At 34.3% G+C, this 24,592-nt stretch overlaps 1 protein-coding gene across 1 annotated transcript in view; it reads left to right on the top strand.

The window, feature by feature from the left end:
* The first annotated feature begins 5,365 nt into the window (after positions 1-5,365).
* The window catches only part of LOC149792155 (alkyldihydroxyacetonephosphate synthase, peroxisomal-like), a 58,554-nt gene continuing 39,327 nt past the window's right edge, over positions 5,366-24,592 (top strand). The window contains exons 1-8 of the mRNA XM_089969537.1: positions 5,366-5,564; positions 7,116-7,205; positions 7,921-8,011; positions 8,650-8,770; positions 13,726-13,800; positions 17,303-17,374; positions 20,394-20,473; positions 23,851-23,931. Of these exons, the coding sequence (XP_089825663.1) occupies positions 5,491-5,564; positions 7,116-7,205; positions 7,921-8,011; positions 8,650-8,770; positions 13,726-13,800; positions 17,303-17,374; positions 20,394-20,473; positions 23,851-23,931 (684 nt within the window). The 5' untranslated portion in view covers positions 5,366-5,490. The remainder of the gene's footprint in view (positions 5,565-7,115; positions 7,206-7,920; positions 8,012-8,649; positions 8,771-13,725; positions 13,801-17,302; positions 17,375-20,393; positions 20,474-23,850; positions 23,932-24,592) is intronic.

Below are 24,592 nucleotides of genomic sequence, written 5' to 3'. Positions count from 1 at the left end.
GCTTGTATTATCAGTACTACTGATCTCTACGAATCTTGCCAAATAGCAGGCAAAGTAGAGGGGGAGAAACAGAAGTGATGTGTTATGTTACCGTATAAATCCATTTATTACACATATATTACATCGAAACTGGAGAAGGTTTAGTACTTTAAATCGGATATGAAAGTTCCAATCACATTTCGGTATCAAACATTTGTATTATTATTATTATTATTCGTCAGTGTGTTTTCTGTTTCCTTCACCTTCAAATTTAAAAATGCACCCATTACAAGTTAACATATGGTACAAGAACAGATTTTGACCACTGTCCGGAGAGCCTTCTATCGAGGGTAATTGCTTAAACTTTTAACGTAATACCATTAAAAGAATACGAAATAATTTTGAAGAGTGGTAATACGTATCCCTTGATATAAAACTAAGTCTGCGATAAGAAGTCGAGTTTCAGAGAATTCATATTTTCAGCAATAGATATTCACAGTTTTTGTATTTTTCCATTTAGAAGAAAGGTTATAGTTCCCTTTTGGGAAAGTTAAGTTATTTTTCTGTAGAGGTTAAAATATAATAGTAAGAACAAGATATTTGTAAATGATATCAAAATCTTACATGCATATTGACATCAGTTGTCAGATACCATTCAAGTCCATTTATTCGTATTCATTATTATTATTATTATTATTATTATTATCATTATCATTATTATTATTATTATTATTATTATTATTATTATATGCCACTAGTGGAGAATGAGCATGGACAAACTGATACGAATGAACTTTACTCATGAAATTGTAAGCATAACACTTAGCAACGTTTCATTAAAGCCTAATTCCCCAAGCGTTGGTATCCGTAATAACCAATATTTCTCTATTTTGTAACATTAAGCATTAGCCCCTCTCTAATTTGATTCAATGCGTAGCATTTAGAGAGACTGGACAGGGTGTCCAGCTAAGTTTTAATGGTTAGAGAGATTTTTATGTCTATCGTATTTGCAATATAGCTTTTGAAATTGTTCATTCTTCTTCCAAGTGGACGTCTTGCCAGCATATTGGATGGTATAGACAGTTTACGTCAGGATATGAATGACGTTTTTACAGACACTGTCATTGATTAATATTGCGCAAAACTTCTGTTGATGAGTCTCTTGATGGTAGTAATTTGGGGAATATTGAAACAAATCATTTATCGTGTGTGTGTGTGTGTGTGTGTGTGTGTGTGTGTGAAAATAACATGAGAAAGTACAAATTGGTGTGAAAACAGCTCAGGCGCTTTAGCAAACCATTGATCATTGACCCTTCTTCAACGGTACACAGCTGTTGTCGATTGTACTTTCTCTCCTGACCAACATGATCAAAAGTAGTCTGGAAAAGAATATATATATATATATATATATATATATATATATATATATATATATATATATATATATATATATATATATATTCCATTAAAAAATAACTTAAGCGGCATTCTTGGTTCATTTGTATCTAGTATCGATGCAATCATGGATTTTCGTATCATGACCATAGAAAATTAATATTGGTTGTTCTAATTTGTATGGATCCTGTTAGACTTTTTATTAATACATTGATGCACTTTCATAACATACTATATTGAGTGCATTTCTGTCCAATTATTTTAGTTTTGTTTTATTTAACATCGGACAGTGGAAGATGTTTATTGATTTCGTCAGTCTTACAAACTTGTCTTTGTATACACGTATTGCATATAGATTAAAGAATGTGTTTACATCTGGCCCTATAAACAATATCGTAACTGACGTAATAATGACGTCAACCTTTTAATTTTTTTAAAATACTTTGAAAGTATCATGTTCCTACCTGAAGAGCATCCATGATGGTGATACCTGAAGAGCATCCATGATGGTGATACAAAACGAATACATTATGAAGCTGTGTTTCCATTAATTGGGTAATTGTTGCTGAATTCATCAGATGTGAAAACTTACATTCATGCAGACATAAGGTGTGATAGCAAAGAACAGAAAATAATAAAACTAAAGATCCCAACGCTCCCCTTCCTACCCTCTCCCCATGCCGCCACCAAATGGTATCGACGAATTCCAACTTTTCGATAAATAATGGACTCTGACCCTAGACTCGAACATAAATGTCAAAACATCAAAAATGGGGTGACAAGGGTCAGATGAAACTTGGACTAATTTCGAAGCTGCCTCGCTAGGCGCTCATCATTAGGAGGTTAGTGGTGTCACGATAAAGTGACTGGGTGGTACGTGATGCTACGTGTCTGCGGCATGATGCCCCATTGCTAGGCATATAATTATGGCGGGAATCCCCCTCAATATCAGTACTAAACATCGTTATAAACTGCCACGCTCCAGACATCGCAGCGATATGACTGAAAAATTGTTAAAACTATGTTAAAAATCCAAATCAAACACACACTCGTTTCGGTGGTGATACGAGTTAGATTTGGGTATTCTTGGTATTGATTTAAAGGTAATTGTTTATTTAGAATATGAGCATTATGGTGTGCTTGTCTGTGTGTATTTTGGCGACAGTGCACAGTGAGTAATGAGGCATTGATGCTGATCCGGAAGTGACATATGACCCAATGCACGTTGCCTTGTTTGTTTACAGTCTAGACTATCCAAAAAATGTCTTATAACCTATAGCAAGAAATTCACAATGAGTTCATCTTTGAAGGTACTTTAGAGTAACATGGGATTTATTGGGACACAGTGGAATGTTCAGTACTGAGAAACAAATGCAGAGCCAAAACAATTGTGATCGGCGTCCTTATTGTCATGTTGAGAAAGTACACCACTATAGTATTTAACGCGAGCGGCCCGTCTAAAGACCCTCAAAAAACCAAAGACTACCCCCAATTACCCCAAGATAGTTCCAAACACTAAGCAGTAGTGGCTTTATGTAATCGAAGAAAAAAATGCGAATTCTACGAAGATTGTAGAATGTAGCATATTGATAAGGACAACGCCGTTGAGTCTGTCTTTGTGAATGAAAATGAATATGAAAATTTGATAAATGTTGAGCACAAAAAATCAAAATCAGAAGTACTGCCTTACAAATATTATAGCACAAGTCACAAGGGTCATGTATGCGCATATGCTCATTTTAAATTAAATATAAATTGTTCTTTTAAAATGTAACACTAATTTTCTTTAACCAAAGCCTGTTCAGTCCTGGTTATGGAATGATCTGCATCTTAACTGTCATCAAGAAACATCCAGACGAAAATTATCGATCTCTATGGTTAAAATGGTGACCATATACTAAACTTAGGTTAAGAAAAGAGCACTTGTAGTGGAATCGTCACAATATAGGGTAGTACGACTTTGTTTATTAACATGCGTAGCTTTCATTGTGATATCCAGTGCGCGACATTCATTTCGGATTGCGTTGGATCACACCGTTAGGTTCATTTCGTCCAAAAATGTATAAATACTTTGACATTGATTTTGCCTTATGCTCTTCTCGGGGCGTCTAAATAATGACCTTCCAAAGGAATGTGGATGCATAAGCATCCAAATTAAATGAATACTTGCCACTTAAAAGTATGTAGAATCAAACTCTAAAAAATGACACTCATTACTGAAATAGTCGGTATTGAATGCATATATGACCTATGGGACTTGTAGTCTAGAAGTACTGCTTTCAGAAAGACACATCATTGTTAGCTATACTGGGAATCTCTTGAACCGCAATCAGTATAGGAAAACAGTTGTCGTCCTAAGCAGGTAGTACGCTATTCTCAAAAAGAGATTCAACATTTTTGTCCTGTCTCAGACGGCGGTGTATTAGTAAGAGAAAGAGAACTTTTTATAAATGTTTTGTGTACATAATAGAAAAGTCTTTATTTTTAGATCATGATACAATTTCTGTCGTTTTTTTTAAATTAAAAAAAATGTTTTTTCCTGTGCACATTTTTTTCTATTCGGAAAAAACAAAAAACAATGCCTTATTACATTATTTGCGTACCATATTAAACCATATTGTAGGAAACACAGTACTAACGATATGGAAAAATGGGAACCAGCCTGGAAATGGGCGAACTTAAAATAGAGTATATAATGGTTTGGCTGATCAGGATTGGTTAATAATGTAAGTTATGTTTTAGGAAAAAGAATCTTTTGAGAGCTTATCCTAGTTGTAAGTGAAAAAAACAACAGAGACATTGTTTTATTGATGGAATTCCAGTGTTTTAACAGTCTTGAGTTTGGAACACTCGTTACTACAATTAGCACCTGACTCGTTGGTGTGGAATTGAAAGCACATGTTTCAAACACATGCAGGTCCAGAAAATGCCGCGGCTCATATCCTTTCCTCTAAGCAGAAGCTGATATCCAGGTTTCATCTATACTGATAAATAATTGTTTGATAATGAGCACTGAAACATTTTTAAGTTATTGAATTTTTAATATCATGGTGTTTGCAAAGGTTTACGATGGGAACTTAATTAGTACCACGAGTCCTGTAGAGTCAAACGTTTCATTTCTTAATATATGGAATTCCTTTCTTTAAACTTACTTGAAATTTTCATATAACAATAATTTAAATAATTATGAAGTGTTCCATATCATTATAACGCTTTTCTATATACTTGTTCCACATTATTTTAACGTTTAAAATAAAATAAGTGTTCCATATCACTGTAATGCTCTTCTATATAAGTTCCATGCCATTATAACGCTTTTTAAATATAGTTACTAAATTTATCTCACTTAACTAAATATTAATTCAAGAACTCATCATGTTTCTAAGGTTTTAGAGTTATCACTCTTTTGTAACTTTCAGCATTTTAAAAAAAAATGGAACTGCCGATCAATTTCTTGATTTTCTATAGCTACACATTTGGAATGAAACTTTAAATGGTAAATGTGTTTAATAGTCATCTTATATGATATCAAGAAACAAAATAACAAAATTTAAACGTAAACAAGTGTGTGTGTGTGTGTGTGTGTGTGTGTGTGTGTGTGTGTTAAATTCAAGAAAAAACTTAGCGTTTATGTTAAAAACGAACGGGAAGAATAAAAGATTTTTTTGACTGGCGGCGATCCAAAAACAAAGAAAAGGTGGAAAATAACTTAATGGTGTAATAGTACTTAGTACCATAGGGGCCTATGTACGAACTCGTTCTTCACTGAGAAACTATTTAATCTGCCTTCAGAAAATAAACATTTCTTACATTGTTAATTTTAATTTTTGGAGTAATTAAGATTAAATTCAATGATTTATGTTCAGTTTGAGAACAGAATTTCAACTGTAATACATAATTTGATGTGTCTTGGGCTTTCCAATAGTCTTGGGGGTATTTGGGGGTTATTAGTCGCTCCATTGACGCGCGTATTGAGTTAAAGGAGGATAACTCTATCTCAACATTGTACACTATACAGGTCCAAAGATCATTTCGAAACCGATTGGAAGCACGTTGTCTTTTGAAGTGGTTGAAATATAGCAAGTTGCACAGCTCAGTCGCTTTCGAAAGTCTAGTATGGACACTAAGAGAAATGTTGAAGCACATGAATGTGGGGCTGAGAACGACCCACCAACCATCCCAAAGCGCCGGTTTGTTTACTTGACATTGTTGTATCTTGTTGGGTGGGGTAACTAACGTTGGTTTACTTTGGTTGTTGTTGTCGGGTTTAACGCCATTTTACAGCACAAGATAGGCTATGCATGACAGCCAGTATAAATAGTGGAGGAAGAACCCGGTAAAACCCCAGAAAGAACCACTGACACACGAGAATTATTGGCAAGCTAGTCCACCATGTAAGACATGGGACATGTTTATGTTGTAGTGCTATACCCGCAAGAACAAACATATCGGGTGATGTATCACTTAAGACACATCACCCGATACTTTTGTTTGGGGGAGGGATTACATCACTAAAGCAAAAACAGCATGTGTTATGTCTTACATTTGTAGGACTACTGGCAAGCTTTCTCACGTACCCACGGGTTACATGGTGTTTTACCAATTTACACACGTAGATCTATCTAAACATATCTGCCGATAATTGTCGGATCTAGAGTCTTGCAACTATATATGTGGTCTTTGTTTCTCTCACAGAGCTTGAGAACAATGGTTCATTAGTGGGTGAGAGACACAAAATTTACTGACATCCCGAAGTTTTACAAGGTTGTTGTTGACTTTACAACACTTGTAACAGTAAAATAATCCTCAGTATGATATAGCAGAGTAATGTTTGTCATTTGTGTATGAAGGCGTATTCTCATCATTCCGACCTTGGCTTCTAATCTTGGTAGTTTGACAAACAGTCATTCACCATTTTTATGAATGAGTTGGAATTTAACAATACCCAAGTCGACAAATTGCTGGTAGACAATGAGTTTGATAGGTGAATAAAATGTTACAATAAAGTAATATAGTGTACCTATTTTTTGTAAAGTAACTTGGTGTTGGGGCAAGGAAGGAACCCAAAGGTTCCAACATCATGGTTACAGAAGCTGACAGAAGGAAAATTATTTGCACAAATCTTCTTAAGTTCTGCAGTGCATTCTTGACTGAAGTTCGTAGATGGCTTGCATTCATTTTGATGTTTAATGATCATGGATGACAATAAGTTGGACGCAGATGAGAAAAATGGTTTCTGCGGAATAATTCAGACCAGTGCCACAAACCATGACTAAACTTTGTTGATGGCACTTACATTTACAACAAGACACCTGGTACTTTTTGGATCAGTAGGTCAAAGCTACCAAGACTGAAAGAAGAGAATGTTTCCACAACAATATTCATGTATGGCAGTCATAGAATGTGTAGTTAACACTAATCTTATTCTAGTAGTTCCAAGGACTCAAAAGTGTAGAATGATCAAAGTATTGCAAAGCTAGATCACTGGGATCTCTTGCCTTGATTCTGAAGTCTCTGCTATTGCTACCTATAGCAAGTCTTGTAGAGGTGAGATAAATACTAGAACCTACATGGTTGTTCACAATGTAACTTATTATAGAATATTTACTATTCATCATTTATTGAAAGTTAAGATCTTTATAATAATAATTTAAAAAAATAATAATAAAATAGCTTGCCATATGAGCATCACACCTTTTGCCACTGACATACAATACAATGGACATCTGTTTAATTTTCAGCCAAGAGCTGTTAAAGTGGAATGGCTGGGGTTACAGTGATTCAAAGTTTATCGTCAACAAAGACAAACATGTTGAATTCACCGGGGAGAGGTATGTATCAGAGTAGTGTATACAATAAGCTTAATTATTTTTTAATCATTTGAAGATAAAATGAGGATTATATGAATCTAGATATCCACGTGTGCTTGCATAAAATTTGACTGGCAGCTCTTAAGTTAATGTCAGGAATGTTAGGAGAGATTTGACATGTTTTGGGTATGCGTTGCCATTGATCATTCATGGCTCATTTGTGCCATTGGTTATTCATGGCTCATATGGCAGAGGGGACAACTTAAATAAAATCACAAAAGCATTAACAAGTTTAAGACATCACATGATATTCGACGTTATATTTTTCATTTCATCAAGTAAATACCTCTCTTTCCAAAGTCTTTTATTGCTTTATGGATATTTTTATTAAATATATTGGTTTTTGTGTTTGACAGGAAGCACAGTGATCATGACATAGATTTCACTGCAAACATAATTTCTATAAAGGAAATAATAAATAGTTGAGGGTAATGTCACATCTGCACTGAGAATAGCAAAGAGTTGAATTTTTAAGCTTTTATTGATTTAGTACAAATGGAATAAAATGTAATCCATGCAACCATAATGCTTTTAATAGGTACTTTTATGATGCAAATAATAATATTTATTATATATTCTTGATTTATTTTATTGTTGCAGCTGTAATATACAATACCTCACACTAGACGATATAAATTGAATTCTGACAATTTTTTTTTGACTTGATTGTTTGTAGGTATCAGCTGAGTGGGCATTCTATGCCACAATTACGAGATTGGATGATGAGCACAATAGGAATAAGTCTGGATCATCGGACTCCTGCTCAGGTCATCATCATCATCATCATCATTACTATTATTATTATTATTATTGTTTGGTCAAATGATTGGTAAAAACTCACTAGCCCAATGGTACTAGTCATTTGTCTGTAGAAATTGACAGCAATTAATTTTCATATAAGCAACTTGAAGTCACTGTGAGAGCAGTACTGATTCAAACTCTTTTAAAAAAAGTCAATGTTATTTTTAATTTGAGATCACCTTTAAACATTTAAACACCCTGAACATTGAATAAATGAATTAATAGCTTAATCATTAAAAACAGGTTGTGGAATTAGGTGTATGCAAATGATACTGGTCTGTTTTTAAGAGACTGATGAGCAAAACGATCAGACAACCAGTAAATGTCTAGCTCAACTGAGATCAGTAGAAAATAATTTAGATCATAGATCACTCGCTCAGGTTTATTTAAAGTTTTTGAAAACTAGCACTCAGTATAATGAGCAAGTTAGCATACTTCATAGATGTACATACAGTTAATTCTCATCACTTTTCTGGCTTTCTTTGCATCTTTGCCAATATTTGACAGTGTTTGACAGTGTTTCTAAGTTAGAAAAGATACATCCAAGCAGTTGAGTCATAATTTTGCTTGGAGTTCTTATCATTATTTACCCATTTATTTGCAGCCGAGCTTCACTGCCGCTGATACCCCTACCCCTATCAAAAATGAGGGATTCATTGTGGACATAAGGCGCACTGGAATTTCCTTTTCAGATGACTGTCAAGACAGACTTTTCAGGGCTCATGGTGAGCATTCTTTTCTCCATTGGAGTTTTCATAATATAAAATTTCAGTACAGTAGTCCTTTACTTTAAAGTACCACAATATTCTGCTTTCTATCTTATAATGCTGGTATTGTTATGGATTCTATAAAATTGGTTACGATTTTCTTCATTACTGCTACCAAATTTTATTTAACTTAATTTGAATGCTTATTTAAAAGAATGTTTTCATATTATTCTCAGCAAATCCTAACATTGGGAATTTTACAAAACCTTCGTTTCATTTGCGCTTGAATGCATCCAGAATTCACTTCATCTTGCATTCCATTTAAGTTTGCTTTTCAGCAATTACCTCATTTTTGGGGGTTTTTGGGTTTGAGAAATATATTCTCATTTAGTGTTAAGTCGCTTCTATTCAGCACTTCAACTAATTTTCATTCACGCACAGCGAAATGGAAAGTCAAGTTTTCATTTTATTAGAGTTGAAGGGAGAGAGTTATTGGTTTTATATATTCACTTATTATAATTGCTTTTGTAAAACAGAAAATGCATTATATATAATATATAGCAGTCAAGTTACGTCCAAAGCTTCTTCTACGAATGCTGTGGCTTCCTTACCACCCAGGTGTAAAACATTATTGACTTCTGTTTTCCGTCAACCAAACTGGTTTTGAACTGTCCCGGTGGGAATGCTTCTTAGGATAATGCTATATCATTATTTTATCTGGAGTGACTGACTGACTTCACTGGCATTGGTATTGCTTCCATAGTAATCAGATAGAAAACCTGATTTCAATTTCATCTCTAGAACAGTTGAACCAATTTTGATCAAACTTGGTTCAGATGTTATGTAGGTCATGATTTATAAAAAGTGTGTTAATGATGTCTCCCAGTGGAGTAGCTTCAGCAGCAACTCTTTGGAAAACCTATTTTTAACTTCTCCAGAGTGGTAGTTGCAGTTTAAATCAACTTGATAAAAATATGTTTTAGTACATGACTGTGCAAAGTTGCTTCTGGTGTGGCTTCTCTTGCATTATCAGGATTTTCTTAGGAACCATGTAGATTCCTATTTTCAGCATCTTTGAGCAATTGAGCAGTATATACCAGTTGAGATATATCAGCTTTGTACACCAGGTGAGATATATCAGTTTTGTATTTTAGGTGAGATGTATCAGTTTTGTATACCAGCTTAAATACATCAGCTTTGTATACCAAGTGAGATATACAGTATCAGCTTTATATACCAAGTGAGATATGTCAGCTTTTTATATACTAGGTGAGATATGTCAGCTTTGTATACTCAGTGAGATATACAGTATCAGCTTTATATACCAAGTGAGATATATCAGCTTTGTACACCAGGTGAGATATGTCAGCTTTGTATTGAAGGTGAGATATATCAGCTTTGTATACCAGCTGCAATACATCATCTTTGTATACCAAGTGAGATATTCAGTATCAGTTTTGTATACCAAGGTGATGTATATCAGCTTTGTACACCAGGTAATATAGATCCACTTAGTATACAGGTGAAATATATCAAACACACTTGTGCCTCTTGTTATTAATCAGCTTTCACCTTTTATACAAATAATAGCATTGTCAACTCATTAGGAAGTGTTGATACCCCATCCTCATTTAATATACCTGTTGAATCTGAGTTTTAAAGCCAGTTTGGAAAATGAAAGAAGAATGGTTATAGTTGAGTGTGCGTTTACTGATGTGAACATCAATATTTCTATGTATATTAGATCCTCATGTCTCAGAATAAGTTACGTAAATGAAAAATGTCATGACATGGGAGACAACGTTTAATAGAAGGACATTAATTGGATGAAATTTTTTTTCTGAACTTTGTGCATTGTTTCAAAACTCATATCCAGGTCCATCTCTAATAAAATTAATAATTATATCCGGAAGTATGAAAAGATGATATCATCTATGGAAACTATGTTGTACAACAGTGGAGAATCAAAATACGGAAAGATTTAGTAATTTTTAACATTTTAATATTGTTTCATCAGTAATTTGATCATATGACCTCAAAATGTTAAACAAATGTTTGTAGTTGTAAACTTTCTGCATTTGCTCCCACCCCCCTTTTTTCCCACCAACTTTGCCAGATTCTGGTTGGGGAAAGAAGTACTTTTTTCTAAAGCGCTCTTCGTTACAGATCACTGCCATCTCACCTCTGTCTGCGGCGGTTCGAGTCTAAGATTCAGCCAATGTGGGCATGTGAGAAAGCTTGCCAGTAGCTTCTCGTGGGTCGGTGGTTCTTTACGGGGTTTTCCGGGTTCTTCCTCCACCATTAATACTGTCCGCCATGTATAGCCTATCGTGCTGAAAAATGGCGTTAAACCCCACAACAACAACAACAACTTTTTTCTAAATAATAGAGTGCAACATTATATTATTGTATACTGTATGTAAACGGTGAAATTGTTTCATTTATTTTGATTGGTATAAGTATTGATCTTTGGAGAAAAAATGACATTTGTATTCCTACTGAATTGTGTCAGTTGGGGAAAGGGTCCTGTTGTCTTCACATAAGAGTGAATCATTGTTCACTGGGTCTTGAATTTCATGATTCATAGCAGATGCAAAACTAAAAACAATTAGTACTTTACAAATAAAATAGTGAATTCAAAGTATTTAAAAATTGGTTTTAAATGTTACTATATTCTCTATATCAATTTTAACAGATGATTGGAATAGGCAGAATAACAAAACACTTTTATATATGAATGTAGGACAGTCAGAAAAAGTGGCCAAAATAAACAATAAATAACAAATTAAACTGACTGCTTGATTTTAACAAGATACTGCATTGGAAATAGGCAATAAAGATCTTCCACAACTGTACAATAATTAAATCTAATTTAAATTTAATAGATGTAACAGTGATATTCTGGCCCTTCCATCCTAATAAATTTCAAGTCAACACTACTCCAGAAATTGACAAATGCAGACTTTTGATTGGTCAGTAATTGGACACAAATAAAATAGGCAACAACAAGTACATGAGTGAAAGTTTTCTGCATAGAGACAGAAATTAGTTCATGACCATTTCCCAATTCATATTAATCTTCGAATTTTTGGCAGCGGTAGTGTTTGGGAAGGTTCTAGAGTCTTTAAACAAAACAGAATATTTTAAGTTATTTCATCACATTTTTAGCAAGAATTCCATATGAACAATGTTAATATGAGTATTTATTTAATAAAATCAAACACAGTAATGCATTGTTATTAATATTGACAGCACCTGTTTGACATGTACTTTTAATTTATTTTCATGACACTAATAATCAGTTTTGCTGTATTTGTCATAAACATTGAATTGTCATAAAACAATTTAAAACATATGGTTGATTGTCATGCAGTATTTATTGGCAGAGCTGACACAAAATGTTTAGAACAAGGGTTGAGAAACAAAATGGAGGTGGAAGTGGCTGGAAGAAAAAGGTTGTGATGGAAGAGTATCTTCAAAATCCATGAGTATTTTAAATTTTGTCCCCCCTAAAATGATTTATCAATACAAATCCTGGACAGAAGCTGGTTTTGAAATTCTGAACGATCTAGTAGATGACCACGGTAATTTAATACCTTTTGAGATAATAAAACAAAAAACTGGAAGCGATGATTTCTTGAAATACTTCTCCTTAATATCCAGAATTCCTAAAGCATGGAAAGATGCCATAAAAAACCATCTAGTACATAATAATTTTGATAAGCAGGAGGATAAAATAACGAACTTGCGAAAACAAGATTCACTCAAGTATGTTTACAAAGATCTTTTACAGGAAACTAAAAGGCAACACACTGCGAAGCAAGAAGCTTGGATGCAAGTATTTAATAAAAATATAAGTAGTGAGGAGTGGTCTGATATATACAGCCGGGCAAAATGCTGTACCAAGGATACCAAGTTGATCTCTTTTAACTTTAAATTAATCCATAGAATAATCGCTACTAATGATTTTCTTAAAAGAATTAACATATTTGATGACAACAAATGTACTTTCTGTAAGAGTGAAACTGAAAGTATTCAGCATCTCTTTTATGACTGCAGTATTACTTCACAGTTTTGGTACCGTTTTATTGAAGATTTTGCACCTTTTTGCCCAAATATTGTACATCTGTCCAAAAAAGAAACATTTTTAGGAAGTGAACAACTGGACAATTTGGGTAATTTTCTGCTTATTTTGGCAAAATATTATATTTATACTTGCAGATTCAATATGAAAAATCCTTCTATTTTTGCCTTTAAGCAAATAGTTGCAATGCATAAGAACATTGAAAAATACAATGCTAAAGTAAATAAAAAAGAGGACCAATTTCTTCAAAAATGGACCTCAACAATGAACATTTAACTTGTCTCTGTCTTGATGGTAAACAGGAACAAAATATTGTAATATCACAAAGGCCATGTCACCTAGATTGTGTGCCATATGCATGTGTATATGCGTGTGTGTGTGTGTGTGTTTTCTTTTTTACTTTCTCTGTAGATTATATTTATTATCCCTAGATTATCTGATAACCAGAAATGTTTGATTGTAAGGTGACCCTGGGATGGTTCCCCGACCCATTGGTCAACCTGTTACGGGGTTAATAAAAAAAAAAAAAAATCTTCAAAATTAAGTGGGTGAAAAATTGCTAGGATCCTGGAGTTGTCAGGACCCTCCACAGGGATGTTTGCCCTTGACCTATGACAGGTCCTCACTCATCCCTCTTGACCCTATCATAAGGTTTAACAATTTTTTAAACTTTAACTCAAGCATGTATTAAAACTCTAAATAATACTGTAATTTTCAGGTCACACATTGCACAAGATATACTAGTTTTCAGGTCACACATTACATGAGATGTACTGTATTTTTCAGGTCACACATTACACGAGATATATTGTATTTTTCAGGTCACACATTACACGAGATATATTGTATTTTCAGGTCACACATTACATGAGATATATTGTATTTTCAGGTCACACATTACATGAGATATTTGTGTTACGGGAAGGCAGGTTTGACAGAATACCTGATCTTGTGATATGGCCAAGTAAGTTTTATCTAAGTGAATAAACAATAAATATTTTTGTGAGTTTACTTGAAAACAATTTGCATGTAAAGAGAAAGAAAGCATGTATGCATTTTTTTGTCTGTATTTCTATTAAGTCCATACCATGAGTATGTTTAGTAGATTTACGTCATATTCTTGTCAAGTCAGTTGTCAGATTAAGTCTCAAAGTTTGCACTCAGTGATACACAAATAAAATGGTCCTATTATTGTATTGTAATAAGTCAATGAATGTATGAACCATAATCGAACCAGTGCTAAGTCATATTTGTCCTTTTCCTCTCATTTATTTTATTGTAAATAGTACAATGTTGTGAATGGAATAATTTGTAGGTAATTGAATATTAAGCAGGAATATTCATCATTTTGATTTACTCAACATTTTTAGAAAGCTTGGTTTGTGATGGATTGAAGATACAGTACTATATTTTTTATGTCTCAGTGATGTGGAACAGCTAGCATTCAAGTTTTCTATTTGTGTGTATTTATTTAGTAGAGGGGTGAGACATCTTTGGTTAACAAAAGTTTCCAGTACTTGTAACTTAAGAGCCTCCATCCTGGATGTCTTCATATTTGACATATTCTGTCATGACATAATCCCCTTCTCCAAGTAACACCTGCCTCTGGGTGGGGCCAAGTAGTTAAGAATTAACTTTGAGACATTTTAGTCTGGGGTAAAGTAGATTCACTTGTAGCTCAGGTGGCGCTATACAGTTTCGCATTTTGCATAGGGTTAGGATTTTAAAGAAAAAGAATGTCCCCGGCTTTCCTCACTGGTTATACTGGCTATTTAAAAAAGACCTTGTATATCTTAGGTATAATGCAAAGAACCTTTAATTCCCTTTATTTTGGTGTATGATTGATGGGTGTACTATGGGTTATAGAGTATACAGCTTGGCCTTATTTCAAATGTGCACCTTTCAAAAAAGTGCTAGCTCTACTTGGTCATTTTCACTTCCTGAACTTCAGAGGTCAATTGTATAAAAAAGAGCCGATAGCTTTTTTTACATTTTATATATTTGGTAATTCATTCATTGCACTTTCAGAAGCTGGTATTGTCTAGTCTGGCAAAATTCATTTTCCCTATTTTAATAGCTGCTATGTATAGTGTACTTTAGACTAATTCAGACTGATTTTTTAACACAAGGGAGCAGTCATTTTAGTTAGCAGTGTGCTTAAATCATGTAAAATTTCCAAAAGTACAATATCCAAAAGAAATATCATCCACATTACATTAATGTAGTATAGAGGTATGCAAACATTCTCTCCACTGTGCATGTTTTCAATGCGAACTACTTCACCTTACATATGTCACTCTCTCAAAAGTACATATTATCTGGTTAGCGCCACCTCAGTAATACCTTACCTAATTCACTTCCTATTTGGAATATATCATCACAAAAAGCCCTTTCTTTGAATACTACTTCTGCTCTGGTTGGGGTCATGGGGTCTAGACATAAAGGGGAAACATTTTGGTCAAAGGTTTAGGCTAAAGTTTTTTCATCGCTTATGTTTCCATAACCCTTTTACTAGTTCAGCGAATGTTTGTTATATAACATCATCACATACGCAGTGTCTCTTAATACCACTCTTTGCCCTGGGTGGCCATGTGGTCTAAAGTGCTTGTCTTTACCAATCATAGCCATCACACCTCTCTCTCATGGGTTTGAGTCTTGGGCTTGGTCAAGGTGGATATGTGAGAAAGCTTGCCAATAGCTTCCTTTGGGTCAGTGGTTGGTATCAGTTGTTTTTTCCCAACCAGTTATATTGGCTGCCATGTATAACCTACCTTGCGCTTAGAAGTGGTGTTAAACCTCAAACAGCAACAACAGCAATAACCCTGGTGTCCACTAATGACTTGGACCAAGAAGTCAAGAATTAATTGTGTTTAAAGTTCAGGAACCACTTACCTGATTCATTTTATATTTGAATATATCATCATATACTCTCCTTCTCTTATTACTACTCCCAGTCCCAGGGTTGGGTCATGGGGTCAAGGAGTATGATGGGTTCACATTTTGTTTCAAGTTTTTGGTTAAAATTTGTTTCATCACTTTTTTGCCATAATCCTTTTCCCAGATTGCTTAATGTTTGAAATATAACATAATCACATCCTTCTCTTATCTGGTTAAACTTTAGGACAGAAGAGTTTATGGGATGGCCTGATCTCCATAGGAAGTCTGGCATTAGTACAAGTCTGTTATCACTGATGACCTGATCTCCGTAGGAAGTCTAGCATTAGTACAAGTCTGTTATCACTGATGGCCTGATCTCCATAGGAAGTCTAGTATTAGTACAAGTCTGTTATCACTGATGGCCTGATCTCCATAGGAAGTCTAGCATTAGTACAAGTCTGTTATCACTGATGGCCTGATCTCCATAGGAAGTCTAGTATTAGTACAAGTCTGTTATCACTGATGGCCTGATCTCCATAGGAAGTCTAGCATTAGTACAAGTCTGTTATCACTGATGGCCTATCTCCATAGGAAGTCTAGCATTAGTACAAGTCTGTTATCACTGATGGCCTGATCTCCATAGGTAGCCTAGCTTTAGTACAAGTCTGTTATCACTTCTCCTGAACTGCTTTGAAGATTGCTATGAAACTTGACAAACCATTCATTCCATATTCTACTTGGTCCTTAATGGAAATGAAAATGGTGCTGTTGGGACATCCAGTATATCTGACACAGTCAGTCTTGAAAATAATGTTATCATTGACTCTTCTAAATAGATTGTCATATCATCTTGAAGTTTTCAATAAAAGACTTTATATGCTGTCTAGGCAGTAACAAAATATGAAGATGGTGCCATCTTGAAAATCTTGTTATCATTATTCCTTCTGGACAGAAAGTCATTTTGACATGGAGTTTCTCATCAAAGATTTCTTACCATATCTAGTTGGTCCTTTATGAAAATGGCACTGATGTGACATCATTCTGGAAAATTGTCTTATTGTTATTCACCCTGAGTTCTTGGTAATATCAGCATGGGGAGTTTAATAAAAGACCTTATAATATCTATTTCATCCTATATAACATTAATGTAACCATTCTGTACAGTACTTTCTATGGCATTTCTGCTCCTATGGGACCCTGGGTAATGGAGTGGTCTAAAACATTTACCCTTATTGATCACTGCCGTCTCATCTCTGTCCACATGGTTTGAGTCTCTGGCTTGGTCACTGTGGTTATGTGAGAAAGCTTGCCATTAGCATCCTGTGAATCGATGGTTCTTACCAGAGTTTCACAGTTTCTTTCTTCAACAGTTATACTGGCAGCCATGTATAGTCTCTTATGTGCTGAAAAATGGCATTAAACCTGCAACAACAACGTTTCTGCCCTTGAATCTTGCACCCAGTTAGGTTCATGAAGTCCTTGGCTTATGTTCTTTGATGTGATGATGGCTGGTCTGGAGGGCATATCATGTGTTTCTTAAATATCTGTTTTCATTTTCTAATTATATCTAATTTTCTATGTACTGACAGCATGTCACAATGATGTAGTGAAGATTGTGGAACTGGCTTGTCGACATAACGTAGTCCTTATCCCATTTGGAGGTATGTATGGCATCTGTTAAACATGTTTTACGATTTGATTTCAATATTAATACTTTCAAGAAACAAAAGTCAGATTTATATTTTCCACAAGAAAATAATGTCTCCATGTTTTTAGTTCATATAATTCCCTTCCATTATAAATTGAGCAACCAAAACTGAATCAATTCCTATAATTTATTAAGTAGAAATACTTTTGAATAACTGTATGTTCTCACTTAAAAGTCAAGTCAAACTGCAAACAACAAAGATTCTGATATGCTGTATCATAATGTGCCCACAGACCAGGGTCTATTTGTTTGTTCTACTGATTACTCGTAACACTGCATAGACCCAGATCTTTGGTGCATTACGTGATGGCAAATCTGGGTCTGTGCAATTTGCAGTTGGACTCATCTTATTAGCCAGTGTATAAGATATGTACCAGTTTTAAAAATATTGTTATGACTTTCAGCAACAGTGAAACATAATTTTCCCAGGAAAAGCAGATGATTGACTAAAATACTTATTAATTTTCTTTTCTTGTATTTATGAGTATCATTTCTTCTTAAAGTTTATCAGAAAGGGTTGATTTGACATTGGCTGTAGATGCTGAAAGATTTATTTTGTTGTTATGCCTTAGTTTGGGGAATAGTAGTCATTTACTTCAGGATTTGAGGTTATTGTTGGTGGTTTTAATGTGTCCGTCTCAGAATTTAGCTTATTGGTTAATTGTCAGGGAACATGATACAATGTATGTTTGTGATGGCAAAAGCACCATAAATATCCTCAAATATTGATTTAGTGGTCAGTATGACAAACTAACAACTGAAAGGGTACAGATTCCAATCCTACCATTAGATCAGGATGGACAGATTACTGTGGATTATCACATGATAATGTTTCTAACTCCACTGGTCTCGGCACCAGATAACATCAGACTAAAGCAAATCCACATTCTGACTTACTTTTGGACATTTAGTAACAAAAGAACAGAAAATGTAATTCTGCCTGGCACTTGGATATCAAATGACATCAGAATTTATGACGATTATCATAGGTTTTCCTGCTGCAGATTTGACAATAACTCAGTAAGAAAGCTTAATTACATTCACTTGTTTGTTGATATCATTCAATTTTCTTGACGTGTCAGTGCTCGAAATTGACATGGACCACTAGGAACCATAAGATGCAGTGCAAGAGCGATGCCTGCTCTGCTGATGATAACGCATAGCCTCAATTTTCTTCAATATCTCAAAGTTTGTTCCTCAAAATTTACATTGCGAATACTGTTCCTGTTGCACAGTTGATAAAAACAATTTTTTCACAGAAAATCCAGCAGCATCTATGATTAAAATACAGTCGTAAAATCTTGACCTTTTACTTTAAGGAATCTTGTCCAATCTCGGAGGAAATTCATTGTAGTTTTTGAAGCATTTGAGGAATTTCTTAGCTCATTCTTCCACAATAAAATTTTTCCTATGTGTTAAGTTTACAAACTAAAAGGTGATTTTGCATCCTTTATGCTATCTCTGCTTTGACAAAAATATTGATTTTGTCTGAAGTATCACAAGCAGGAAGGTGCCCCAAGTGGCAGAGTGGTCTAAAGCGCTCTCCGTTACGGATCACTGCCATCTTGGATTCAGCCAATGTGGATATGTGAGAAAGCTTGCCATTAGCTTCTCGAGGGTCGGTGGTTCTTTCCGGGGATTTCCCGGGTTCTTCCTCCACCATTAATACTGGCCGCCATGTATAGCCTATCGTGTGCTGAAAAATGACGTTAAACCCTACAACAACATCACAAGCAGGACAATTTAAGGAAAAAGTTTGAGAATTAAAATTAGACTATGGCTAAACTCACATTTTCTTGATAGGAATACAAGTGTACCAAATACCAGCTGCCTCAAAATTTGGCATGCCAGGTGGTGCGGTAAATGTGGAGACTGCAAACAAAACAATCCATCTAATTGATATGCTGATTATAAACAAGAAATAACATAATTATTTTCCAAATAGAATCTATTTTCAGTTCTTGCATTGTAAATTCCGTTGTCAGTTATGACACCATAGATTTATTGGCACCAGTATTTATTGTGAAGGGACAAAATCTGAAGCTCTCCCCATAAGCAGATAATTCTAAAAGGGTGCATTTTATTTTACTGACTTCTCCACAGACTGTTATCTTTAACACTTCTTTTCGTCTTTGTTTACACTCAGGATTTGACAAAACAAGACTGGTGTGTACTGAGAGTGTATGATATAATCATGTCATTTGCTGTGTATTCAAGGCCTTTCTTTTGTAACTAAGTTTATAATACAATCGTGTCATTTGCCATGTGTACAAGGCGTTTTGTAACTTAAGTATATAATGCAGTCATGTCATTAACTAAGTGTATAATAGTCCTGTAATTTACCATTTATGTAAGGCCTTTAGTAACCAAGTGTATAATAGTCATGTCATTTTTCATGTAAATAATCTTTTTGTAACTTAAGTGTATAATACAGTTATGTCATTTGCCATGTATGTAAGGCCTTTGGTAACTAAGTGTGTAATAGTCATGTCATTTTTCATGTATATAAGGCCTTTGGAAACTAAGTTTATAATACAGTCATGTTTTTTTGCTGTGTATATAGAGCCTTTCTTTTGTACCTAAGTATATAATATAGTCATGTCACTTATTGTGTAAATAAGGCCTTTCTTTTGTAACTAAGTGCAGCCTAATGTTTGCACACATACTTCTAATGTTTATCAGAGTTCAAACTAACTTTTGAAAATGAAAGTGTAAAAGTATTCCCTGTGTAACCCCTGTATTGTGTAAAAAGAACATGTGAGTAGAGGACAGGACTTGGGAGTATTTACCCCTAGTGGGATATCTGGGCACACTTGTGAATCAGGCATGTCCCATAGTGCATGGTTAATTCAGCATACAAAATGTTACAAAAGCATTTAATTTTAAGACAATAGTGATACAGTATTTCCTTAGAATAACAATTAGATGTATAGTTCATACATGAATTTCAAGATAAATTTCTTTGATTGCAGGGGGAACAAGCGTGTCTTCAGCCCTTGAATGTCCAGCTAATGAAACAAGGATGATTGTCTCCCTTGATACTTCACAAATGGTATGACAATGAGAAGAACTAGTAGCCTTAACACTGCTTTCTTTGATATAGTGTACTTTACAAGAAGGCAATTCCACAATATCCTCAAGTGCACATAAGCTGTTTTGTCAAAAGTGAACAACAGTTACCTTGTCTATTACATGTCTGCATTGTGTATTTGTGTATTACATGTCTGCATTGTGTATTACATGTCTGCATTGTTTATTAAATGTCTGCATTGTGTGATTACATGTCTGCATTGTTTATGACATGTCTGCATTGTGTATTACATGTCTGCATTGTTTATTACATGACTGCATTGTGTATTACATGTCTGCATTGTGTATTAATACTAAAAGGAAGATACAGCTGTACATGCATCAGTAGCAGACAGAGACTCTTCAGTTCTAGAAACCTTTGGTCATTTTTTGTACCAGAAGATACGACTAAAGAAGACCCATTTTTTTTCACCTAAGAATAATTTTCAGTTAATATTGACCTGTAGTATTGTTAGATATGAACATTATAGATGATAATGCAGATGCTTTTTTCATATCTAAACCCCAAGAAAAAGAAAGAAATATAATTGTATTGCCATGTAGTTTTTTTTCTAAATCCAATATAAAGACTAATCCCATAGAAATAATTCATGTTTACATTTATAAATAATTGTAATGGAGCAATTCATTTTCAGGATACATTTCATGAAATTCAGTTACAGCCAATGATAATACCAGTGAGACTGGAATATATCATTATAAATAACTACGATGCATGACAGTTGACAAATGTGACCTAGCTGTCATTCAAAGGGAAATAACTATTACTAAGTAAGATATCTGGAAATGTAGAGATGAATCTTTGCAAACATCCATCCTAAAAATGAAAGAGATGGAAATTTAGTTGAACAGTTATAGTCAATATTTGTAGTTGTATCAGCTTATCAAATATAAAAATGGCAGTAAAGAACACAGAACATTATACAGAACTATGATAATAATGTAAAACCCTGGTTTGAGTGGTCACTTTAGTTATGACCATAATTGGCATGCATGCTTTGATTTTACTCTATGAATATAATGGTGTGAGTGACCACATGCTAAGCTCTACCAGTGGGCATACTTATTTGCAACACAGGTATTTCAACACTATGAATTGCTGAAAAGCATATATAGACATGCAAGGCCTATAGTTAATACTTTGTAATCATAATTGCTGAATCAACTCAGCACAGGCAGAATCCATATTGTTTTGAATTGAGATGCAGTCCAGAAATGAGGGGTAAGGTTGAGTCTGGTTATTGGTTCTCTTGTATTTATAAGGTAAAGTTGTATCATACAGACCTTAAACCAGACTGAAGTTACCGTAGATGTTACAAACTGTTATTGTAGCATCATTATTATCATTGTCCCTATTCCATCTTGAAATGATTGACAGTCATGGACACACATTGTTGTTGTAATAGGTTATATTTATTGTTCAGCTGTTTTGAAAACATGCATAAATCTGATGTTGTCATATTGAGAGATTTTTTCACATTGCAAAAATCTGTCATATTGAGAAATCTTTTCACATTGCATAAAGCTGATGATGTCATATTGAGAGATCTTCTCACATTGCATAAATCTGATGATGTCATATTGAGAGATCTTCTCACATTGCATAAATCTGATGATGTCATATTGAGGGATCTTCTCACATTGCATAAATCTGATGATGTCATATTGAGGGATCTTCTCACATTGAATAAATCTGATGATGTCATATAGAGAGATCTTCTCACATTGCATAAATCTGATGATGTCATATAGAGAGATCTCATATTGCATAAATCTGATGATGTCATATAGAGAGATCTTCTCACATTGCATAAATATGATGATGTCGTATAGAGAGATCTCATATTGCATAAATCTGATGATGTCATATAGAGAGATCTTCTCACATTGCATAAATCTGATGATGTCATATTGAGGGATCTTCTCACATTGCTTTGAAAATGTAGCATGGCATGTTCCCTAGTAAATGGTTTGTCTGTGGAGTTACCGTAAATAATGACCAAGATGAATTGAAGTCATTGTCATTTACTTCTAAGTTATTTGCATTTTCATTTTCTTCTAAGTTAGTTGCATTTTCTAGATGAGATAGTTATGCAGTTATTGTACTTGTTTATAGTCTCTTCTCCTTTATTGATGTTGCTGTTATTAAGACCTGTACACATTGATGAATGTGTCAAGGTCAGTGATCTCATCAAATGTTCACTGTAATCATGTACATTCTTTAGTTTATTGAGTTGATCCATTCAATGTTTGTATCAAATTAGGTATATCGCTGTTGACTTTGATTTTTTTCTTTTGGCTCTCGATACATTTATTGAGTAGATATTATTATAACTAACATTGCAGTTTATGGACAGGACTTAAGAAAGTGTTAACTCCATGTTAAGAAAGTGTTAACTCCATGTTGTTAAGAAAGTGTTAACTCCATGTTGTTAAGAAAGTGTTAACTCCATGTTGTTAAGAAAGTGTTAACTCCATGTTAAGAAAGTGTTAACTCCTTGTTAAGAAAGTGTTAACTCCATGTTAGGAAATGTTAACTCTGTAGTTAACTTCACAATTTATATTCTAAAAGACTTCATGTGAACTGAAGATAAAAATGATAATGTCGATCACTGTATTTGTAATGCTGTATATATTTTCTCAATGTGAAATGAGTAGGACAGGACTTGTCAGCCCAGATGGCTCAAATAGTAAAGCGTCTTTCTAGAGTTCTCGATGTCCTGGATTCGAACCCCATTTCAGCTTTGCATTTTTCCCAATCACATTTGGCGCTGTAAGCAGGATTCCACATGTGCTCCTCCATCTGGCTAGGGTGGGTACAGTTAAGTGGACATTGGACCGTGAGACAAAGGGGTGTGTCTCAAAAATGCAAGATGAATGTGTAATGGCTAGGACATGATGTATCATCTCAGATGGCAATGCAACCATCTAGAGTTAGGGAGGTCCCAGATTTTGAGTGCTGTTACCAGTGCATAGAATAGTTTTACAGAAACTGAATTAAACAGGAATAAAGAATGAAATATACCTACAGTAATTATTAGCATTTTTCTTATCAAACCAGTTGAACTTATACATTGGAAACTGACTTTCTTCACAGATGTATTTATATGAGGGTCCACCGGTTTTGCGAGATGACATTTGGTTGACAAAAAGTAGTTTCTTAGGACATGTTTTACTGTAACTCCAGTTCCATTAGTTTAATCTATCCCACTGAAAAGCTATTTTATTTGTGATAATTTTGGTTGGTACATACATTTGTGGGTTGTGGGGTCCAAAATTAGGCACCCTGCAATAATAGAGAATTAAACTGAGATGATTTTTTTCTCTTCAAATTTTCAGAACAAGATTTTATGGGTAGATGAGAAAAATATGACAGCACATTGTGAAGCCGGCATTATTGGGCAAGATCTTGAGAGATGGGTAAGGAATCCTTGTTTTTTTTCTACTGTCATATTAATTATTCATAATAGTTGTCCTAAGTGCATGAAAATTGGAATGTTTTATCATATTGAGGAAAGGCATTTTATAAAAATACGGCCAAATCTTTTATACCCAACACTGGTTGCCTCTAAAATTTTCACATTAAAGTGATTTTGCGTAAACAGAATAAATTTGTCTGACTTAATTGTTCCCATTCATGGCATCATTTACAAGTGATTGCAGATTTATGAAAGACATTTAAACACAGGGTTGCTTCTTTGGCATGGGAGTGTGGAACTTCAATGTTATTCATAACCTATGCACTGATCAAGCCACTAGTGACTAGTGGTAACAAGTATATCTTAAGCCCTTGAATGTCCATATGAAAGATAACTTATAGTTCAAACGATAGCTCATAGTTAAAATGTTAGCCTATAGTTTAAAATGATAGCTTATAGTTCAATTGATAGCTTATAGTTCAAATGATAAGTTATAGTTCAAATGCATAATGCAACTCGTATGTAGTTTTTTTGTATACATGTCAGTATTGAAACCTGATGGTGTAGATGTTGTAGAGGACAACCAGTTATCATCAAAGCGATCTGATTGTATTAGGCAGACAAAGCCCAGTTATGATGTACACTTTTGTTTGAATGTGTAG

The sequence above is a fragment of the Sinohyriopsis cumingii genome, chromosome 9 (assembly GCF_028554795.1).
Source record: "Sinohyriopsis cumingii isolate HCF-2022 chromosome 9, ASM2855479v2, whole genome shotgun sequence".
Taxonomy (NCBI): Eukaryota; Metazoa; Mollusca; class Bivalvia; order Unionida; family Unionidae; genus Sinohyriopsis; species Sinohyriopsis cumingii.
This window is presented reverse-complemented; position numbering and strand designations above follow the sequence as displayed.